This window comes from Abramis brama, assembly GCF_963993115.1.
Source record: "Abramis brama genome assembly, chromosome: 1".
Classification (NCBI taxonomy): Eukaryota; Metazoa; Chordata; class Actinopteri; order Cypriniformes; family Leuciscidae; genus Abramis; species Abramis brama.
Genome location: NC_139963.1, coordinates 13,277,787 through 13,298,120, shown reverse-complemented (window position 1 = coordinate 13,298,120; position 20,334 = coordinate 13,277,787). Strand labels below are relative to the sequence as shown.

Sequence of the window (20,334 nt, the reverse complement as noted above, 5' to 3'; positions counted from 1 at the left end):
TATTTAACAACAACAGAAACATTTCTGGGGCAGAGGACTGAAGGGAATCCTCCACGTTTACGTTTCTCCTTTTTGATTTAAATTAAATCCTGTTATCCTCTCCCAACCCTATACTGGGAGAGCTTTTAACATGTTACAATATATAGATTTTTTTTCATTTTTTTTCTGTAACTGCATGCTTTGGATGCTGTGTTCTCCATTTATGTTGATGTAGTGTCTATTGGTTGATCTGAAGTGAAATGGCTCGACTGTCCACACATCCATAGAGAAGCAAGAAGAAGACAGACAGAAAAGAAAAAAGCACAGAGTAAATATTTTTGTGAAGCTGCACTTTTCTTTTCTTTTTATCCAGAACTAGAGCTCACTGATTTTTGCAACAACAAAAACATCTGGAAAAAACTATTTTACATCAACAACTTTATCAAACGTTGTGAAAGTCATTTATTTCTTGTAAAGAGTTCATGATTTCCATCCCTTGTGACCCAGTATCTGAAATCTCAGAAAGTGCTTCTTCATCCCTCATCTTCTGCATCACAATTTTCCTCACATTTTGAACTGTGATTGTTTTCCAGCACTATTTTCTCCACTACTAATGTCATTTTCCACATCTTCACTCCTTACATTGTTCACAACCATTTCTGTCATTTCAATATTCGTTAATCTTTTCATTTTGTTTGTGTTTCATAATTTCAAATGAAAGGTACTTTTAATAGTAATATTAAAATGATTATGTGTCACTACAATAAAAACTAAATGAATATGATTTCCATCAATACAATTATAGCTTGATAAACACACACACACACACACACACACACACACACACACACACACACACACACACACACACACAAAAAAAAAACACACACACACAAAATTCTTATTGTCTCTATAAAGGATTTAATACACACATGTATTCTGTTCTTTCTGTGGCAGAAGTTAAGATATTAAAGAAAATTAAAATAAGAGTCTCTGTATCTCACTGTTACTGATTTATCGTGCAGATCAAAGTATTCTGGGTAAAATCTCTCTACAATCTGTTCTGAAACATCAACACAGTTTCACTGATCCAGAACTAACCCAAAACCCAGGATAGAGCGTCTGAGTGAATGTGGTCTGGACTGTGTGGATGAGGCTCATTGTGTCAGAGACGCTGTAGAAGGACAGAGTTCCTGCACTGTGATCCACACACACTCCTATTCTTCTGCTGATGGGCTTTACAAGGAGAGGAGTGCGTATCTTATTGTGCCAGAATGTGTATCTGGAGGAAAAGCACTCCAAACTCCAGGACTTATCATTATATCCAAACCAACATTCAACACCCCCTTCCTTCCTGCTGATGCTCTTATATGACACTGATATACACACATGACTCCCAGTCCACTCAATCTCCCAGTAAGTGCATCCACACACACTCTCTCTACACAACACCTGAGAAAGCACATCAAATCTTTCTGGATGATCAGGATACGGCTGCTCTGTGTCAGTGTAAGTAATCACTCTGTTCCTCTCAGACAGACTGAGGTGTTTATTCACTGTGTTCAGATCCAGAGTGAGCTGATGGGAATCTGACGGAGAGAAAACACATCAGAAACAGGAATTATGAATCTGTCTGATCTTTTAATGTATCTGAACTCTTCATGAATCAATGTTCAATGTATCATCAGTGTCTCAGTACAGCTGACCAAATATCCTGCGCAAATCATCATTTACATGATCAATTATAAAACTCTTCTATCATGATTTATTTCTCCTTCTACAGGAAGAACATGAACACATTCAGTGAGTTTTTCTGCTTGTTTTCTAGTGACTCACATTGTAGGAAGTCGTTCCTGGTCTTGGGATTCATGTTGGTGAAAGTGACTGTGGAAATAAACAGACGTGAACAGTGTGAAGAGAAATGACAAGATAAAATACATCCATTTCTGAGGCATTTCTAATATGATGCTCTATAATATTAGATGATGGACTCATTTCTGAGAGCAGATTAATAATCTCCAGGGGCTTCATTTATAAAACACACACATCGGATTGATCCTAAATTCCATGGATTTCATCCTCCGTCATGTGTATATAAACGCTTGTGCACGATGATGAGTCCGTATTTCTTTTTTTTTTTTAATTTTTTAGGAGTGCAAAACTTACAACATAGAACACAGAACACAACAACAAAACACAAAAACAACAATAAAACAGCAGTAATAATAACAGTAATGAAAAAAAAAAAAATCTCTGATTCATCAAGAGATATTTGTGGCCGTTCTGTAGGAGGATTTGATGGACTTGAATTGAATTATTAATAACTGTGATTTATAAACTGGGATGCATTTAATCATTTTTTTCTACAAAATGGATGTTTTATAAATCGTAGGAACATTCATAGGAAACGGTTGTACGTTCAGATTTGGGATCTTTCTCCACACGTCTGTATAAACGAGGCGCAGGACTTTACCTCCGTCTGAGATCTTCTTGATCTCCTCTTTGCAGAAATCCTCCAGTTTGTCTCTCAGCTGATGGACAGATTCTCTCATGCCATCAAAAGAGGAGAGAGAACTGAAGGAAACGTCAGGTTCATCTGTAGATTCAGGAGGTGCTGAGAGAGACTGGAAACTCTACAGAAAACAGAAATCAAAACTCATCATCTCCACACTTCAGCCAATAACCTGCACTATATCAGATCTGTGGTGCGTTTCCCGTACAACTATATAGCTCGCTGCTTAACTACCATAGTACGATGCATCGTTGGAGAAATCAACTAGCTAGTCACGACTCATTCCTTGAAACCGTATGTCACAAAGTATTGTTCAACCACGTTGGTTTATGATGTATCGCACGTGGTGGACTAATAACTTATTTTAATTAATCTGTTTGAGATCGAATTAACGCTAGATTTTGTCATATAAGTTACAGACATGGCATCATTCCGCAGTGTGTTCGTTGTAAGAGGCCGATCACATGGATGTGACTATTGTGAGTCAAAGTTATAGCGCCACCAACTGGCTGCAGGAAGTGTGTCACTTTCAAAATGCTTTGAAATCACTCTCTTATTTTTAACCGATTTGCTTCAAACTTTATGTGTATAATGTAGACACACGGCAGATGTAGACCTGTGAAAGGATTATTGATATCTTAGATACTGTTGCCATGGCAACGCATCGAACTTTAATATTCTTTTTTGATGCTTTTGAGACTCTTAGCATGCTTGAAATTGCATAAAACTCGACGGACACATCACATTTATTAGCCAGTAGACGTGCAAAGTTTCAGAAACAGGCGTGGTGGAATGGCTCAGTAGCGCCACCTTTTGACCAAAGTGGGGGGTTAGATTCATCTACAGCAACAAAACTTGGTACGCATATTGGTCTCATCGAGCCAGACAATTTTCTAATTTACAGTCATTAGCTCCGAGCAACAGGAAGTCAGATATTTTGGTTTAAATGTGTATTTCTTTGCAAAATTAGCCTATGAATTTTTACCCATTCATCTCTTAAGTGGTTTATTTTATTCACACCAAACTTTTTCAACATGATGAAAATACATTAAAGATGCTAAATTGTAAACAGATAATAAATATCTCAAACGGTTTTGCTATGGCGAGGGATTAAAATAATGTCAAAAAAGGAAACACTAAAAACCTCCTATCTTCTAAAAATGTAATTATACACCATTTATTTCTATATAAAATTATACAAATATCAGAACTAAACCCATTTTATTCTTTTTTTTTATTATTTAATAATTGTTTAAGTTTAAAAACATCCAGAATGTTTTTTTAGTCCAAAAAATAAATAAATTATGTCATTCATAGTGCTATACTGCCCTCTTGTGTTCAAAATCAGGTAGGCCTATTGTATCATACTAGGTATGCTTTTGAATCGCTAACTTAAAAACGAAAGTAAAATATGTTCGTCCGCACTGACATGGATAATGGTGCAGAGCAGAGCGAGCGTTTTCAATGAATTCCTATGGAATGAAGGAATGAAAGTAGGAATGAACTAAAAAACGTTCGCCCTTCTCTGCCCGTTCCTCGCCGTGGACGCGCACCGTTATGAATGCCCATGCAGCCGTGAGCATTTTAGATTAATTTTAAAATTAGCGCCATTTCGGGGGCGGATTGCTTGAATTTATTTTACAAAAGCACAATGTTGTGTTTTATTTCGACTGTACACAAATATAAGTTAACACTTTGCAGTTTGAATGATGTCCTGTATGAACAAAAATAGTATCTTTTTATGTGTCCACTGTTCAATCGCGCCCGCGCCACACACACACACATTCCAGCATTGCAATCTTGATATCGCAGTCTGTTCATTATAGCCTTAATAAAATATAATAATAAAATAGTCAACCTAACATATAAAAATTACACTGCTCTGTTTAAATAGTCAGTGGTACAATTCATACTATTCACAGTAATCACCGCTCAACTGTGATGTTTCCAAGCACATTTTTGCACATGTGAAGAGGATAATTTTTCCCTTCAATATTGGAACGTGAGTGAAGTACAAAGCCTATAATAAACAATAGTTTAGCATCCAAAAAATGTAATAATATATATATAAATGTAAATGTATACATTATATATAAATGTATATATAAATGTAATAATATATATATATATATTCTTTTTTTCCCCCTATTTATATATATATATATATATATATATAAATAGGGGGAAAAAAAGAATATATATATATATATCTATATCTATATACAGTGCAATGCATAAGTGAATACACCCATGCTAAAGTTGACTAAAAAGAGCAATAAAAAATCATATTTTGGAAATTGAACTTAATGCCTTAATTAAAAAAATTAGGAAAAGTCCAACCTTTAAGGACACCAATTTTCTTTGTGAATGAATAATGTATCGTAAATAAATAAATGTTCTTCCTTAAAATACATGGTGCATAAGTGAGTACACCCCTATGTTAAATTCCCATAGAGGCAGGCAGATTTTTATTTTTAAGTATTTTTTTTAATTTTTTTTTAGGATACTATGCATCCTGATAAAGTTCCCTTGGCCTTTGGAATTAAAATAGCCCCACATCATCACATAGCCTTCACCATACCTAGAGATTGGCATGATTTTATTTCAGTTAGCCTAAAAGCTAGTTTGATTTGCATTGAGAGATGATCTTATGGAAAGTACCCCATGCCAATCTCTAGGTATGGTGAAGGCTATGTGATGATGTGGGGCTATTTTAATTCCAAAGGCCAAGGGAACTTTATCAGGATGCATAGTATCCTAAATTTTTTTTTTTAAAAATACTTAAAAATAAAAATCTGCCTGCCTCTATGGGAATTTAACATAGGGGTGTACTCACTTATGCACCATGTATTTTAAGGAAGAACATTTATTTATTTACGATACATTATTCATTCACAAAGAAAATTGGTGTCCTTAAAGGTTGGATTTTTCCTAATTTTTTAAATCAAGGCATTAAGTTCAATTTCCAAAATATGATTTTTTATTCCTCTTTTTAGTCAACTTTAGCATGGGTGTATTCACTTATGCATTGCACTGTATATATATATATATATATATATATATATATATAAATAGGGGGGAAACAAGAATATATATATATATATATATATATATATATATATATATATATATATATATATATATATATATATATATATATATTATTATTATTTTTTTTAAGTGACAAGACAGAGAATATTACTTATCTGTTATATATATATATATATATATATATATATATATATTTTTTTTTTTTGGTTACATTTATATATATATATATATATATATATATATATATATATATATATAGCTGCGAGCAGCGATTGCGGGCCCAAGCTGGTGACACCGCCACCCGCTTTAGTGTAACTAAAGGCACCAGGGTGGTGGTGCCACCGGCTTGGGCCCGCAACCGCTGCTCGCAGCTATATTTATATTTTTCACTTATTTCTCATAATTATAATTAATTTAATTATTTTCATTAAATGAATGTCTTATAGTCTAAAATTATATTAAATGCAATTAGCTAATATTTAGAGAGCTTTTTGTTAAAGTTACTGCTGAATGAACTGACACATTTATGATACACTAAAATATACTCAATGCAATTTCTATTGAGAATTGATTGTTTAATTGTTAATAGAATTTTGAATAACACACTAGAGTTTTAATTATAATCAAGTACTTTACATGTGCTTTAGTATGTTGGTCAACATCAAAATAACTGCACTTTAAAGCATGACAAAATATTATTAAAACATAATGATTTCTAATATACAAATTAAAACTTTTAATTTGATTGTTACAAAGTGCATTTTTTAAAAAGTCTATTTAAAGTGTGTTAAGAAACATAGTTGTCACATTGACACTGTTTAGATAATTTTTGTTTTCACTTGTTTTGTTCTCATTTGTCTCCTAGGTCACTCATTTCCCTCTTGTTTGTTACTATAGTTACTCATTAGTTCCCTCTTTGCTTCACCTGTGTTTATCCAATTATCTTTGTTTGCTCCTAGTATTTATAAGCCTGTGGCTGCGTTCCAAACCGCATACTCAATGAGTAGGTACTTAATTTCAATAAGTACTTACTTAACGAGCGCTAAAAGAGTAGGTACTTTATAGCCAGATCTCGTTGAGTATGAATGCGAACCGGACATCTGCCATGTTTACGTTATCATGTGACCTACGACGCGTTATCACACGCGCAACAACTTAAAAGATTCGAACGGACACGTTTAATTCATCTATCTGTAAATATCTTGATATTGATTAAACTTGCTCATTTTGTGGTCTTTTTGAAGAAACTGCTGCCCATTTATTTTGTGAATACATTTAGGGTTGATTTAAGTTCTTATATTTAACCCTACTAATGTGACCCACCGTTTTATCCTTAACGATATTATTTATTTTTATTACGAAATCCCAAAATTGTCATCTCTTGAATATGTTGTTAATTTTATTTTATTTAATATCCAAACATTTTCATCCACAAGCCAAAGTGGCTCACTGCTTTATGTATTCCTCTTTTTCTTGTTGAATTTAACTCTCGTTTCATCCCTCAGGCCTATAAATAACAAAACAAAAAAAGCTTTTTTTTTAAATGTATTATAATGAATTATTTAAGAATATATATTAAGATATTCAACCTTGTAGGTTCTTTATCCTGTGTAAAAAATCTCATATATGTATGCAAACCCATAATATATATATATGTATGATACAGCTGCAAATAAGTATTTGAACACCTGTCTATCAGCTAGAATTCTGACCCTCAAAGACCTGTTAGTCTGCCTTTAAAATGTCCACCTCCACTCCATTTATTATCCTAAATTAGATGCACCTGTTTGAGGTTGTTAGCTGCATAAAGACGCCTGTCCACCCCATACAATCAGTAAGAATCCAACTACTAACATGGCCAAGACCAAAGAGCTGTCCAAAGACACTAGAGACAAAATTGTACACCTCCACAAGGCTGGAAAGGGCTACGGGGAAATTGCCAAGCAGCTTGGTGAAAAAAGGTCCACTGTTGGAGCAATCATTAGAAAATGGAAGAAGCTAAACAATGACTGTCAATCTCCCTCGGACTGGGGCTCCATGCAAGATCTCACCTCGTGGGGTCTCAATGATCCTAAGAAAGGTGAGAAATCAGCCCAGAACTACACGGGAGGAGCTGGTCAATGACCTGAAAAGAGCTGGGACCACCGTTTCCAAGGTTACTGTTGGTAATACACTAAGACGTCATGGTTTGAAATCATGCATGGCACGGAAGGTTCCCCTGCTTAAACCAGCACATGTCAAGGCCCGTCTTAAGTTTGCCAATGACCATTTGGATGATCCAGGGAGAAAGTCATGTGGTCAGATGAGACCAAAATATAACTTTTTGGTCATAATTCCACAAAACGTGTTTGGAGGAAGAAGAATGATGAGTACCATCCCAAGAACACCATCCCTACTGTGAAGCATGGGGGTGGTAGCATCATGCTTTGGGGGTGTTTTTCTGCACATGGGACAGGGCGACTGCACTGTATTAAGGAGAGGATGACCGGGGACATGTATTGCGAGATTTTTGGGAACAACCTCCTTCCCTCAGTTAGAGCACTGAAGATGGGTCGAGGCTGGGTCTTCCAACATGACAATGACCCGAAGCACACAGCCAGGATAACCAAGGAGTGGCTCTGTAAGAAGCATATCAAGGTTCTGGCGTGGCCTAGCCAGTCTCCAGACCTAAACCCAATAGAGAATCTTTGGAGGGAGCTCAAACTCCGTGTTTCTCAGCGACAGCCCAGAAACCTGACTGATCTAGAGAAGATCTGTGTGGAGGAGTGGGCCAAAATCCCTCCTGCAGTGTGTGCAAACCTGGTGAAAAACTACAGGAAACGTTTGACCTCTGTAATTGCAAACAAAGGCTACTGTACCAAATATTAACATTGATTTTCTCAGGTGTTCAAATACTTATTTGCAGCTGTATCATACAAATAAATAGTTAAAAAATCATACATTGTGATTTCTGGATTTTTTTTTTTAGATTATGTCTCTCACAGTGGACATGCACCTACGATGACAATTTCAGACCCCTCCATGATTTCTAAGTGGGAGAACTTGCAAAATAGCAGGGTGTTCAAATACTTATTTTCCTCACTGTATATATATACCTCATAACATCAGTAACTCGACAGCCCTACCTAGAATGGTTTTCCTCAGCGTTTGTAATGTCTGCACAAAGGGCAGCTGTGCGAAGATTCGCCTTTGGAGAAAACTGTTGATTTTGTACTCGAAAAATTTAAGTATCATTAATATTAAAAATTAATATTACCCCAGAATGAATTGCATTGCTATCCCACCCCAAAACATAAAATAATAACAAAGATAAATGCTGACCAATACTTAATTATATTACTTTTTACTGAAAATGATTTCAATAAAACAAACAAAATGTAATGTATATCATATGACATAGCTATGCATGATTTAATACACTCTAGATGTGTATATAATGAACATATCTACATTTTCTTTCAAACAATTAAATAAAACATTAATTAAATAATTATATTTTATTTACTGACAACAATGAGAAATATTAATAAATTAGTAAAAGAATGAATGAAAGTCACCATCACACAATAAACAAATGCATAAGTCAACACATGAAACAAAGCTTTATTCAAACTACAATCATGTATGTAGACTACAGAAGCTGAACCCCACATCCTTCTGCCATCTCAACACAGCGGTTCCCATTCTGCGGCTTTATTCTGATGAATCAGCTGACCGCCCGAGGTGAGCCATTCCCTCGTGTCGGAGGTTGTTGCGTGATGTGTTGTGCTTCACAATCTGAGGCAATAAGAGCAGGTGGAGTGATGGAGGGTCTCATAAGGGCAGGTGGAGTGATGGAGGGTCTCATAAGGGCAGGTGGAGTGATGGAGGTTCTCATCCATGGCACCGTTTCCAGGATTCAGCTCTGGGCTCCTCATCCTCAGTGCTCACACCAGCCTGCTGACATTTCAGATCCTACAAAATGCACAAACATAACACAAAAGCAGTAATTTTAACCGCACAATGTCATTTGATTTCAGTATTATTTAGAAGACAAAAGCGTTTTTTTTTTCCACAAATGCCGCCATCATCTTTCCTTGCAGGTCCTGCTCCACCACAAAAGATCTGCAGCAAATGCACAGAAATCAAGAATCAGAAAGGTGCTGTAATAGCTCTGTTTGTAATTACAATAATTAAAATAAACTACAACTTAAGATTTAAATAGTTGTTATTTATTTCTGTAGTATACTCACTCAAAGCCTTCATGAGCCACTCTCCACCAGATAAACACACATCTGTTCATCTGACCCTGTAACATCCAGACAAGATCCACGTTACCTCTGTGATTTATGAACTCAACACTACATTTACATGTTGAGGTTGTTTTAACTTTTTATCCAACATAAATGTTCCTCAATTTATCAACTACTAATGGACAAATAAAATAGATAACTTATGTTTAACGTTAGTTACTTTATAGATTTGTTCTACATAATAGCACACATTCATCACTCAGATGTCTATTTCATGTTGTGATATTTCAAGATTTTCCTGTCAGATGTAAATAGACATTTAAAATAAGCGTCTTTAAGATGTATATGGCTTATGTAAATCCACTTTAGAGACGTAACTTACGTGTCTTTACTGGAGCTCCCCTGTTAGCTAACGTTATACATAATAAAACGTGTTTTTACAGCAAAATCACAACTATACTATACTGTGTAACGTCTTTACACCTTCAACAATTCAACAGTTTACTCTACAGTAGTTCAACACATGCAATTTTAACAAAAGGAACCGTGTTTACTCACATTTGAAAGCACCCGCGCCACTCTGCGATGTTTGATAAATGACGTATCCTCTCGCATGGCCTTCTGGGATAGAAGAGTATCCATCGGTTGAGCACTCGAAAATCTGGCCGGAAGCAGTAAGCCATCCGGGAACTTCTCGCCTACTCTTTTATGAATACTGATGTTTCGAACGTACTTCTTCCTTCACGTACTGTTTTCGCCTACTATATAGTAGGAAAGTAGGCATATTCGAACGCACTTAAGTCCGAATCTCGCGATAATTAGTACGTCACCCAGGTAATTCTCGCCTACTCTTTTGGATTCGTACATACTTTTTCGCTCGCCTACTCTTTTTCCCGTACTAAATAGTAGGGAAGCATGCGGTTTGGAACGCAGCATGTGTTTCAATTCTCATTTGACGGTTCTCGTTAACGTTTTGTGCTTGGTTATGGTTAATCCTTTAATAAAATCTTTTGCATTTATCTTCTTCGTCTTGCCGTCTAACTCTGCTAAACCGTGACAGTGTCTCTTTTTAAGTTGACTTTTATTTCAATAATATTATATGATCTGCAAGTTGGGTTAAAAAAAAAAAGATATATATATATCTGTAAGATTTGAAGTATTTAACTACAATTGCACATTAAGTTAAGCACACTTCTTTTCCACAAGGGACTATGTGTGAACTTTCTAGGTGTTTGGATGATAAAACATCTGCATGTTGAGAAGATTTGAGGAAAAGCAGCTCAAAGGTTACGAGTAGACTGACTATCATTATGCAACTTTTGATTGGTTAGTGACACTGAAACTTCACAAGGACCCTTAAGGATCCCAAGGTCAGGTTTTGTTTGGATTTTATAAACATTGTTAATATACAGCCTCACTTCCTGTCTGGAGTCTTTGTGGATACAATTCATCAATGTGTTACAGGTAAACTGTTACAGTAATGGAAATAAAAATCAATATTATCAACTTTGAAGATCACCTGACCCAATTTTGGTACTAATTACTGAAAATATTTTAGTAGAAATAAAAGATTTCATTAAAAAGATGATGAAAAATCCAGCCTGATCTCACGGCAATTCGTACGAATTCGTACGACCTAACACTAATTTCTGCTAAATCGTACATATTTTACAAATTGGCCAATTCGTATGAATTCATTCCCCTGACCCCGCCCCTAAACCTACCCATCACGTGGGTTTAGACAAATCGTACAAATTCGTACAAGTGAGGTCGTACAAATTCGTACGAATTAGCCACCTTTTTATCACTCGTACGAATTCGTACGAATTGGTTGTGAGATAGCGTTGAAAAATCTAGTTGGGTGGATACTAATACCATCAAGTTCACTGATTTCATCAAGACAGAAGAAACCAGAAGGAAAAATTAGTTAATATTTAATGGTAAATTTCCCAGGGCTTTGTAAGTGTGTCTCTTTAAACAGAAGATGATCAGATGAGAGTCTGACTGATGATTATATGATAACACAACACTTGACTGAATCTGACTGAATTCCTGACAACATCTCAGTCAACGGCTCATTCTGCTCTCATGAAATGTTTCTCTGTCATAGCAGGATCTTGCTCAAGTCCACTATGATCCTGTTCTTCTAGATCTCTGTTACCTGCAGGAACTGGATGTGATCTTGTGTGTGTGAAAGCTGCTCCAGCTCAGCGTTTCTCGTCTTCAGATCATTGATCTCCTGCTCCAGTTGCTCCAGTCGTCCTTCAGCTCGACTCACTGCAGTCTTTTCCTGATCTCTGATCCGCTGTGTGACCTCAGAGCGGCTTCTCTCAATGGAGCGGATGATCTCAGTGAAGATCCTCTCACTGTCCTCCACTGCTGTCTGTGCAGAGCACTGTTACACACACATCACAATCACACAGTGGCTTCAGCACGACTGACAGAGTCCAAACTGAGACGTCTCAAACTTCTCTTCTTCTCCAGACTCACCTTATGAGACTTCACAGCCTCTCTCAGATGCTGAAGATCTTTCTGTCTCTGCTGGATTCTCTGACGGATCTTCATCTGCGTCTCCTTCAGCTGTTTCTGGAGGACAAACCAATGACAGGGAATGACACATAAAACTACTGTCATACAAACATTAAAGTTACATGAATCCAGAGTTGGTGAAGTGGTTAAAGATCTTGCATGGTAAGTTTTAACTGTCTGGTACAAACCACAGATTCATGGTTTCCTGGAATGAATGTCAGCAGTATTTCATCAGTGCCTAGTTTTATATCATATCATCATTTACTCTCCCTCATGTCGCTCCAAACCTGTATGACTTTCTGTCTATTGTGAGACACAACAGAAGATATTTCGAAGAATGTCTCAGCTGTTTACAGAGGCCAAATAAAATATGGTGACACGTCAATAACATCAAACCTCATTGGTTCTTTCATGTCACAGTCACATGACTAAACACCATGATGTCATGACACAAACACCAGTGAAGTTTGATGTCATCATATTTGATTTGAGGCTTGTTCGACTTGAACCGGCGCTGCACAGACCGATCGGTGAATGACATCAAAGTACCGCGAGAGCGAATAGAAAGTAGACGGCTCCTTATGCTTTTGAATTGCTCTCGCGGTACTTTGATGTCATAAACCGATCGGTCTGTGCAGCGCCGGTTCAAGTCGAACAAGCCTTTGGGCTCCACATACATGTGTTTATCAATGATTCGATTTGATTTGTGAATAAAAATTTGACTCAAATTAAAAAAGTAGCATATTTTAAAGAGTGAACTTATTTTGGTAATTGTATACTTTAAAATAATATAATTGTGAAATAAGTGTGAACTGAACGTAATGTTTTCAGACACAAGGTAATTGCATGTTAATTGCTATTAAATTAAAATGTATTATAGTTTAAATGTAAATATTAACAATTAGCTGAACTTAAGAGTGACTTTTTGACCCACTTAAGATTTAAGTATATAATGTCAATTGAAATATTAAATATTATTAAAATGTAAAACTTTTAATTTTACATTATAAAAAAGTGTACTTTATAAAGTGTACTTATGAAACAGTCATGAAAGTTGACTCTCTTTAAGTGCACTTAAGTGGCCTTTCATTTCATTAATATTATATTATCTGCAAGTACACTGCAAGTTTTTTTTTATCCTTTTAATTTATAATATACTTTCTTTAACCACTACACTATTCTTCAAAATATCATCTTTTATATTCCACAGAAGAAACTCAGTCAAACCGGTTTGGAACAACATGAGTAAATGAGTGAGTAAATGAAGACACTTTCACTTCTGTATGATCAATCCCTCTCAGTTCATACCTGTTTCTCTGTCCTCTGTGCTGCAGTTGATACAGTGTTGTGGTTTTTATGTTCACTCTCCTTACACCACACACAGATGCACTGTTGATCAGTGATACAGAACATTTCTAGCTCTTTATCATGTTTACGGCAGATCATGTCTTGCAGTCGTCCAGTGGCATCAATCACTTTGTGTTGCTTACGAGAGTGAAATTCCTCATGGCGGTCAAAATGAGTTTGACAGTAAGATTCCTGACACACCAGACAGGACTTGACGGCTTTGTATTTTCTTCCAGTACAGACGTCACACTGCACGTCTCCAGCTCCAGCGTAACAGTCAGCAGGAAGTTTAGTCTTCTTCAGTTTCTCCACTAGTTCAGCCAGAATGGTGTTTTTAGCTAAAGGAGGTCTTGGCCTGAAGGTCTGTCTGCACTGAGGGCAGCTGTAGACTCTCTTCTCATCCTCATGATCCCAGCAGTCTGTAATACAGATCTTACAGTAACTGTGTCCACAGGGAATGGCCACAGGATCCTTCAGGAGATCCAGACACACTGGACACGTGAACTCATCCTGAGAAAATCTGGCTTCTGCCATTTTACTGCATGAATACAGAGAGACACAAACACACAACAGCTCAACAATACTTCAGTTTCTGTTTCTCTGAACTGAGGAGTTGAAATAGTTTCCTGCTTCTGTGTTTGAGTGATGTGTGTGCATGGGCGCCATATAGGGCAAGAGGTCCTCGCTGCAGCCTGCAGCACGATGACGTAGCTGGATCAGATCCAACACGTACTGGACGCTGTTACGCGCATGCGCGGTGGTGTGTTTTGGTGACGTCATATATGCATGCGCAGTAGTAGATTGTGATTGCTGTTGTCAACTGGAGTGCATTCTCCAGTGGCTACAAGGATCGAGTATCGAGTGCCATATAAACTGACCAGTTGCATTTGTTGTGGGGACTTATTTAAAGACTTCCTGCCAGGATATATTGGAGATGGAAAGGAATTCTTTGTGCATTTTACTCGACCAAAGACTTTGAAGGTTACTGCTCAGCAGACTGCTTCATATGTGACAGCAATCACTATAGCCCCAAGGACAACTATTTATAAAGTTAAATATAAATGGTCACTTGAGTGACAACTGCTTGATCTGACTGCTGTGATCAGTTTGTATATTAAAATTAAATTTAGGTTTTTTTTTTAATGTACGTACATGTCTTGCAGACACTGAACAGCAAATTAAGAGGAACCTTATGTAAAGATCACTGTGGAAAAATGAGCTATTAAAGAAGGAACTCTTACCAGACAAAATATCATTAAGCACTTTTTTTAAATTTTTGATATCTGACCAGATTTCTTTTCTTGACATTGTTATTATTTTTGTATTTTTCCCTTGAAAGTGTACTGGTATTTTAAGTTGTTTACAGATCGTTTTGTATTGTACCTTTAAGATTAAAATTACGGAGAAAATTACTTGACTCATTTTTGCTTCCACTCAACAGCAAATACTGTATGACCTGATGTTACGGCTGGCTCAAATACCGCAACATAAAAGAGGCAAACAACAAATGCTTTAACAAAAAACAATTTATTAACAAACCAAGCAAAACAAGTATTAAACAATCAAAAGAAACCGACGTCTAGGGGGAAAAACACACGCGTGTGGTTATTAAATAAACAATATCTGGCACTAAAAATAAATATGGGAAAGCAAAGATACAAAAGAAATAATGTGAGAGAGAAGTGAGAGAAGTGAGAGACCTCTCACTCCAAGTCACAGGTCTTTATACCCATGGTGAGTTAATTAGGGATTGAATACACCTGTTGCCCAACTAACGTCTGCACTGTGTAGCAGAGCCAGTAGGGGTAAACAGGCAGGCGTAACACCTCCCCCACAAAATGTATTCCTCTAAGGAATGCAAAAAAAAACAAAGAAAAAAACAATCAAAAACAACAACTTCTCCACGATTGATCCCACTCCACTTGGTTCCTAGTTCCTGCTTCCTGGGCCCTAGGAAACAGGATAGAAAGAGAAGAGAGAAAGGGAAAAAGGAGAAACAACAAAATATATATCCTCATGCTCGAGATAGGGCATCAGCGATGACATTTTCACTGCCCCGGATGTGTTTAATATCAAGGGAAAATGGTTGTAAGAAGAGACTCCACCGCATTAACCTCTGATTACGATCCTTCATTCGGTGTAAAAACACCAGAGGATTATGGTCGGTATAAACCACGATTGGACTTGCAGATGATCCCAGATAGATTTAAAAATGTTGGATGGCCAAAACAAGAGCAAGCGTCTCCTTTTCCACAACAGAGTAAACTCGCTGATGAACATTGAATTTTTTAAAAAAATAACAGACTGGATGTTCTACTCCATCCTGACTTCTCTGTAGGAGAACAGCTCCGGCTCCATTATCGCTGGCATCGACAGCTAAACAAAAAGGTTGAGAAAAATCTGGTGCAACAAGCACAGGAGCACTAGCCAACAGTGCTTTGGCTCCATCAAATGCCTGTTGGGTAACAGTGGTCCAATTAAAGGATACTTTTGTACTTATAAGATCGGTCATGGGTGCTACAATAGAGGCAAAGTTTGGGCAAAACCCACGATAATATCCGGCCATTCCTAGGAACCTACGCAATTCTTTGCGATTTGTAGGCACTGGAAAAGCACAGATGGACTCAATCTTAGCTTCAATGGGGCGAACATGTCCATTTCCTACTATTTTACCTAAATAGGTAACAGTAGCTTTTCCAAATTTGCATTTTGCCAAATTTAAAGTTAAAGAAGCCTCAGTCAAACGAACAAATAACTCCCTTATTTGGACTAGGTGATCTGACCAAGATGAACTATACAAAACCACATCGTCCAAATAAGCCTCACAGTCAGATAAACCAGACAACACCTTATTTATAAGGCGCTGGAAGGTGGCTGGAGCATTTTGAACCCCAAACGGCATAACACGGTACTGGAGAAAGTCGTCAGGTGTCACAAATGTAGACAGTTCCTTTGCTCTAACAGTCAGTGGAACCTGCCAGTACCCTTTTAAAAGGTCAAATTTGCTCACAAACTTCGCAGACCCCACTCTATCCACACAATCATCTATGTGGGGTAAAGGATAGCAGTCAGGCTTAGTGATGGAATTAAGCTTGCGATAGTCTGTACAAAATCTGTAGGATCCATCGGGCTTATTTACAAGGAGACAAGGTGAACTCCAAGCACTAAAGCTGGACTCAGCCAAATTGTGATCTAATAAGTAAGTCACCTCCTTTTTCAACAAGTCCCGTTTCACAGGATTTACCCTATACGCATGCTGCTTAATTGGTGAAGCAGAACCCACATCAATGTCATGTTCAATCACTGTAGTGCAAGTAGGCACATCAGAAAACAAGTGAGGAAAATACTCCACTAACTGAAGAATGTCATTTTTCTCAGAGAGAGATAGATGGGGTAAATGATGGGCCAATTTTGAATACATCTCAGAGTTATTCAATCGTCCTTCGACAACTCCTCGAGACGGAAAGTGAACGCAATCATCCCCCATACAATTCAAGGAGGAACTCTCTGAAAAGGAAGTCCCCTCCCCACTCAAATGTGAAGAATCATCTGACACAGTGGTTACTAACCCCACAGAAGATGCAGGAGGAAAATAAGGCTTCAAAAGATTTATGTGGCAAACCTGTACTCCCTTGCGTCGTTCTGGAGTTTTCAAAAGATAATTCTGTCCAGAAAGGCATTTGAGGACCGGATAAGGGCCTGCAAAACGGGCTTGAAAAGGATTACTTACAAGTGGCAACAAAGCTAGTACTTGGTCTCCAACCTGAAATTTCCGAGCCACTGCTCGTTTGTTAAACAACCTCTCCATCTTACACTGTGACTTTCCCAGTTTCCTCTGAGCAATTGCTCAAGCCTCATGCTGTCGATATCGAAAACCACTCACAAAGTCCAAAACATTTTGGGAGGGTTCAGAAGGAATCCAGTTGTCAGCTAAAACCGCAGTAGGACCACGAACTTCATGACCAAATACCAGATCGTTTGGACTGAATCCAATGCTCTCCTGAGTAACCTCTCTAACTCCCATAAACAACCAAGGCAGCCCCTCCTCCCAATCGGAACCAAGCTCTACACAGTATGACCGTAGCAATGACTTCAGGGTCTGATGAAATCTTTCGAGGGCCCCTTGACTCTGAGGGTGATATGCACTGGAAATGTTATGACTGATTTTCAATTGTCGCAAAGCCTTAGCAAACTGACGGCTCATAAAATTTGAGCCTTGGTCTGACTGGACAACTCTAGGAATGCCAAATGTTCACATGAAAGAGGTTAAAGCTTTTAGAATAGATTTTGTAGTAATGGACCTGACAGGATATGCAGCTGGATACCGGGTAGATAAACACATAACTGTGAGTAGATACAAATGACCAGTCTTTGATCTAGGTAAAGGACCTACGCAATCAACCAGCAAATACTCAAATGGTTTTGATATAGCTGGAATAGGTTGGAGAGGAGCCACAGGGATTTTCTGGTTTGGCTTACCAGTGAGTTGACACACATGACAAGTTCTAATAAACTTTGCCACGTCTCTTTTTAAACCAGGCCAGAAGAACTTGCGTTGCAATCGATCATATGTTTTCCTCACTCCCATATGTCCAGCCACTCCATCATGTGCTAACCCGATCACAGACTGCCTAAATTTAAGAGGAACTATCACTTGAACATAAACCTTAGTAATGAGTTCAGGTTCACTGACCCACCGTTTAAGCAACATTCCATCTTTCAGGAAGTAGCAAGAGGGTAGCTGAGTCTCAATATCCCCCTCGATACAAACCAATGAAAACAAAGGTTTAAGAGTTACATCAGCTAACTGTTCTTGAATCAAGTCCTCTCTAGAGACATGAAAAATAGAGGATAAAAGATCCTCTGATACTGCTTTCTCCCGAGAGACAGACTCCTCAGAAAATAAATCAGATGAATCTGAAATGTTATCTGCCAAGGTCATACTAAGTGGTTCCCCTTCAACTGTCTCACCAACAACCTGTTTTGAGGGAACAAAACTAAACCCATCTACATCATCCTCCAAATGAACGGGTAGCCCTTTCTCCATAGTTACCTCAGGATGTAAAGAAACTTCACCTTCACACAGTCGGTCGGCTTTAAGTTGTTTTCCTCTGGCTCGGGTGACAGCACAGGAAGGAAATACGTGGGGAAATTTCTGACCACATTCATCAGGAACATCGGCAGACATAGGTGAGGAGACTACAACAGTAGATGGTACAGGTTTTGATGTTCCCCAGACATTCCCCTGAGCAAGATCATTCCCCAGGATAAAAGAAACCCCTGGCACAGGAAGGGAAGACCGTACTCCCACAATCACATCACCAGTTACAAGATCAGAGATAAGATGTACCTTATGTAAGGGAACTTTTAAGAAGGTCATTTCTATCCCCCTAATCAATACATCCTTCCCAGTCGCAGTTTGACCTGAGAGTGGAAGAACTCCCTCTAGCAAAAATGATTGAGAAGCTCCGGTGTCTCTCAGGATCCTCAAAGAAACTTTTTCTTCTTGTCCTAGCAAAGACACAATGCTGTTAGTAATAAACGGTGCATACTCAGTATAATTATCCCTGACATCTACCTGTTTTGAGATCCCCTTCCTAATCTCAGAATTCTGTTGGTGAGCATGAATCTCCAGCGGTTCAAGTCCAACCAATCCAACTGGCTTAGCAGACTTCTTTAAAGCGTTAAAGATATTTTATGCCCTACTTTGTGACAGTAAAAGCAGATCACCTTACCCTTCTTATCTGATGAAAAATTCTGACTGACAGGGGGCACACTTGACACTGTATTCGATGTACTCACTGGAGGCGTCCAACGATTCCGAAATAACTTTCTACTCTGATCACTTGAACCTCTATCAGGAAAAGAAACTCTGTGGGTCAGAACAAATTCATCAGCCAACACAGCTGCATTAGCTAATGTAAGAGCCTTCTGCTCATTCAAATAAGTAGACACAGACCCTGGTACACAGTTTTTAAATTCTTCCACAAGAATTAACTCCCTTAACTGGTTCAAGGTTTCTACTTTCTGAGACTGACACCACCTTGTAAACGTAATCTCTTTTTCCAGAGCGAATTCAACATATGTTTGTCTTTCAGGTTTTTTATAACCACGAAATCGTTGGCGATAAGCCTCTGGTACTAACTCATATGCTCTCAAAATGGCTATTTTGACTTGTTTGAAATCTACACTCTCTTCTTTAGAAAGAGAAGAAAACACTTCCTGAGCCTTCCCCGTCAGAACACACTGCAGAAGTAGAGTCCAGACTTCTTCTGGCCATTTTAGAGAAGAAGCAACTCTTTCAAAATGGGCAAAGTACTTGTCTACATCACGTTCACAAAATGGGGGCACCATCTTAATGTTTCGACCAACATCAAAAGAAGAATGCACAACCTGAACGGATTTTGAAACTTCAGCTTTTTTTACTTCCAGTTCAAGTTCTAACTTCCTCATCTCATACTGCCTATGTTCACGTTCACTCTCACGTGCATACTCTAACTTTCTCAGCTCAAATTGTGTACACTCACGCTCCTGTTCAAGCTCTAATTTTTTTAACTGAAAACGTTTTTCCCATTCCCTATCTTCTAATGCTTAAGTACCTTCAAACAATAGTCTCTCAGTTTCAAACTGTGTTTGTTTCTCTATGGACATTAAATCTCTCTCAACCAGAGGATACGCTGCCTT

At 37.7% G+C, this 20,334-nt stretch overlaps 1 protein-coding gene across 1 annotated transcript; it reads right to left on the bottom strand.

Moving 5' to 3' along the window:
* Positions 1 to 394: 394 nt before the first annotated feature.
* On the bottom strand, positions 395 to 14,422 carry LOC311086166 (tripartite motif-containing protein 16-like). The gene is made up of 6 exons (XM_084118904.1): positions 13,612 to 14,422; positions 12,265 to 12,360; positions 11,936 to 12,169; positions 2,453 to 2,612; positions 1,816 to 1,863; positions 395 to 1,568 (listed from the first exon to the last, which is right to left on the bottom strand). Exons 1-6 carry the CDS (start codon positions 14,182 to 14,184, stop codon positions 1,051 to 1,053), a joined length of 1,629 nt encoding a protein of 542 aa, XP_083975030.1. The 5' UTR covers positions 14,185 to 14,422; the 3' UTR covers positions 395 to 1,050.
* Positions 14,423 to 20,334: the final 5,912 nt, after the last annotated feature.

Coding starts and splice junctions, on each gene's coding strand:
- LOC311086166 (XM_084118904.1), bottom strand. CDS start 14,184: ATGGCAGAAGCCAGATTTTCTCAGGATGAGTTCACGTGTCCAGTGTGT. Junction 2,613..11,935: donor ATCACATCCAGTTCCTGCAG/GTAACAGAGATC, acceptor TGTTTTCTGTAG/AGTTTCCAGTCTCTCTCAGC. Junction 1,569..1,815: donor CAGGAACGACTTCCTACAAT/GTGAGTCACTAG, acceptor TCTCTCCGTCAG/ATTCCCATCAGCTCACTCTG.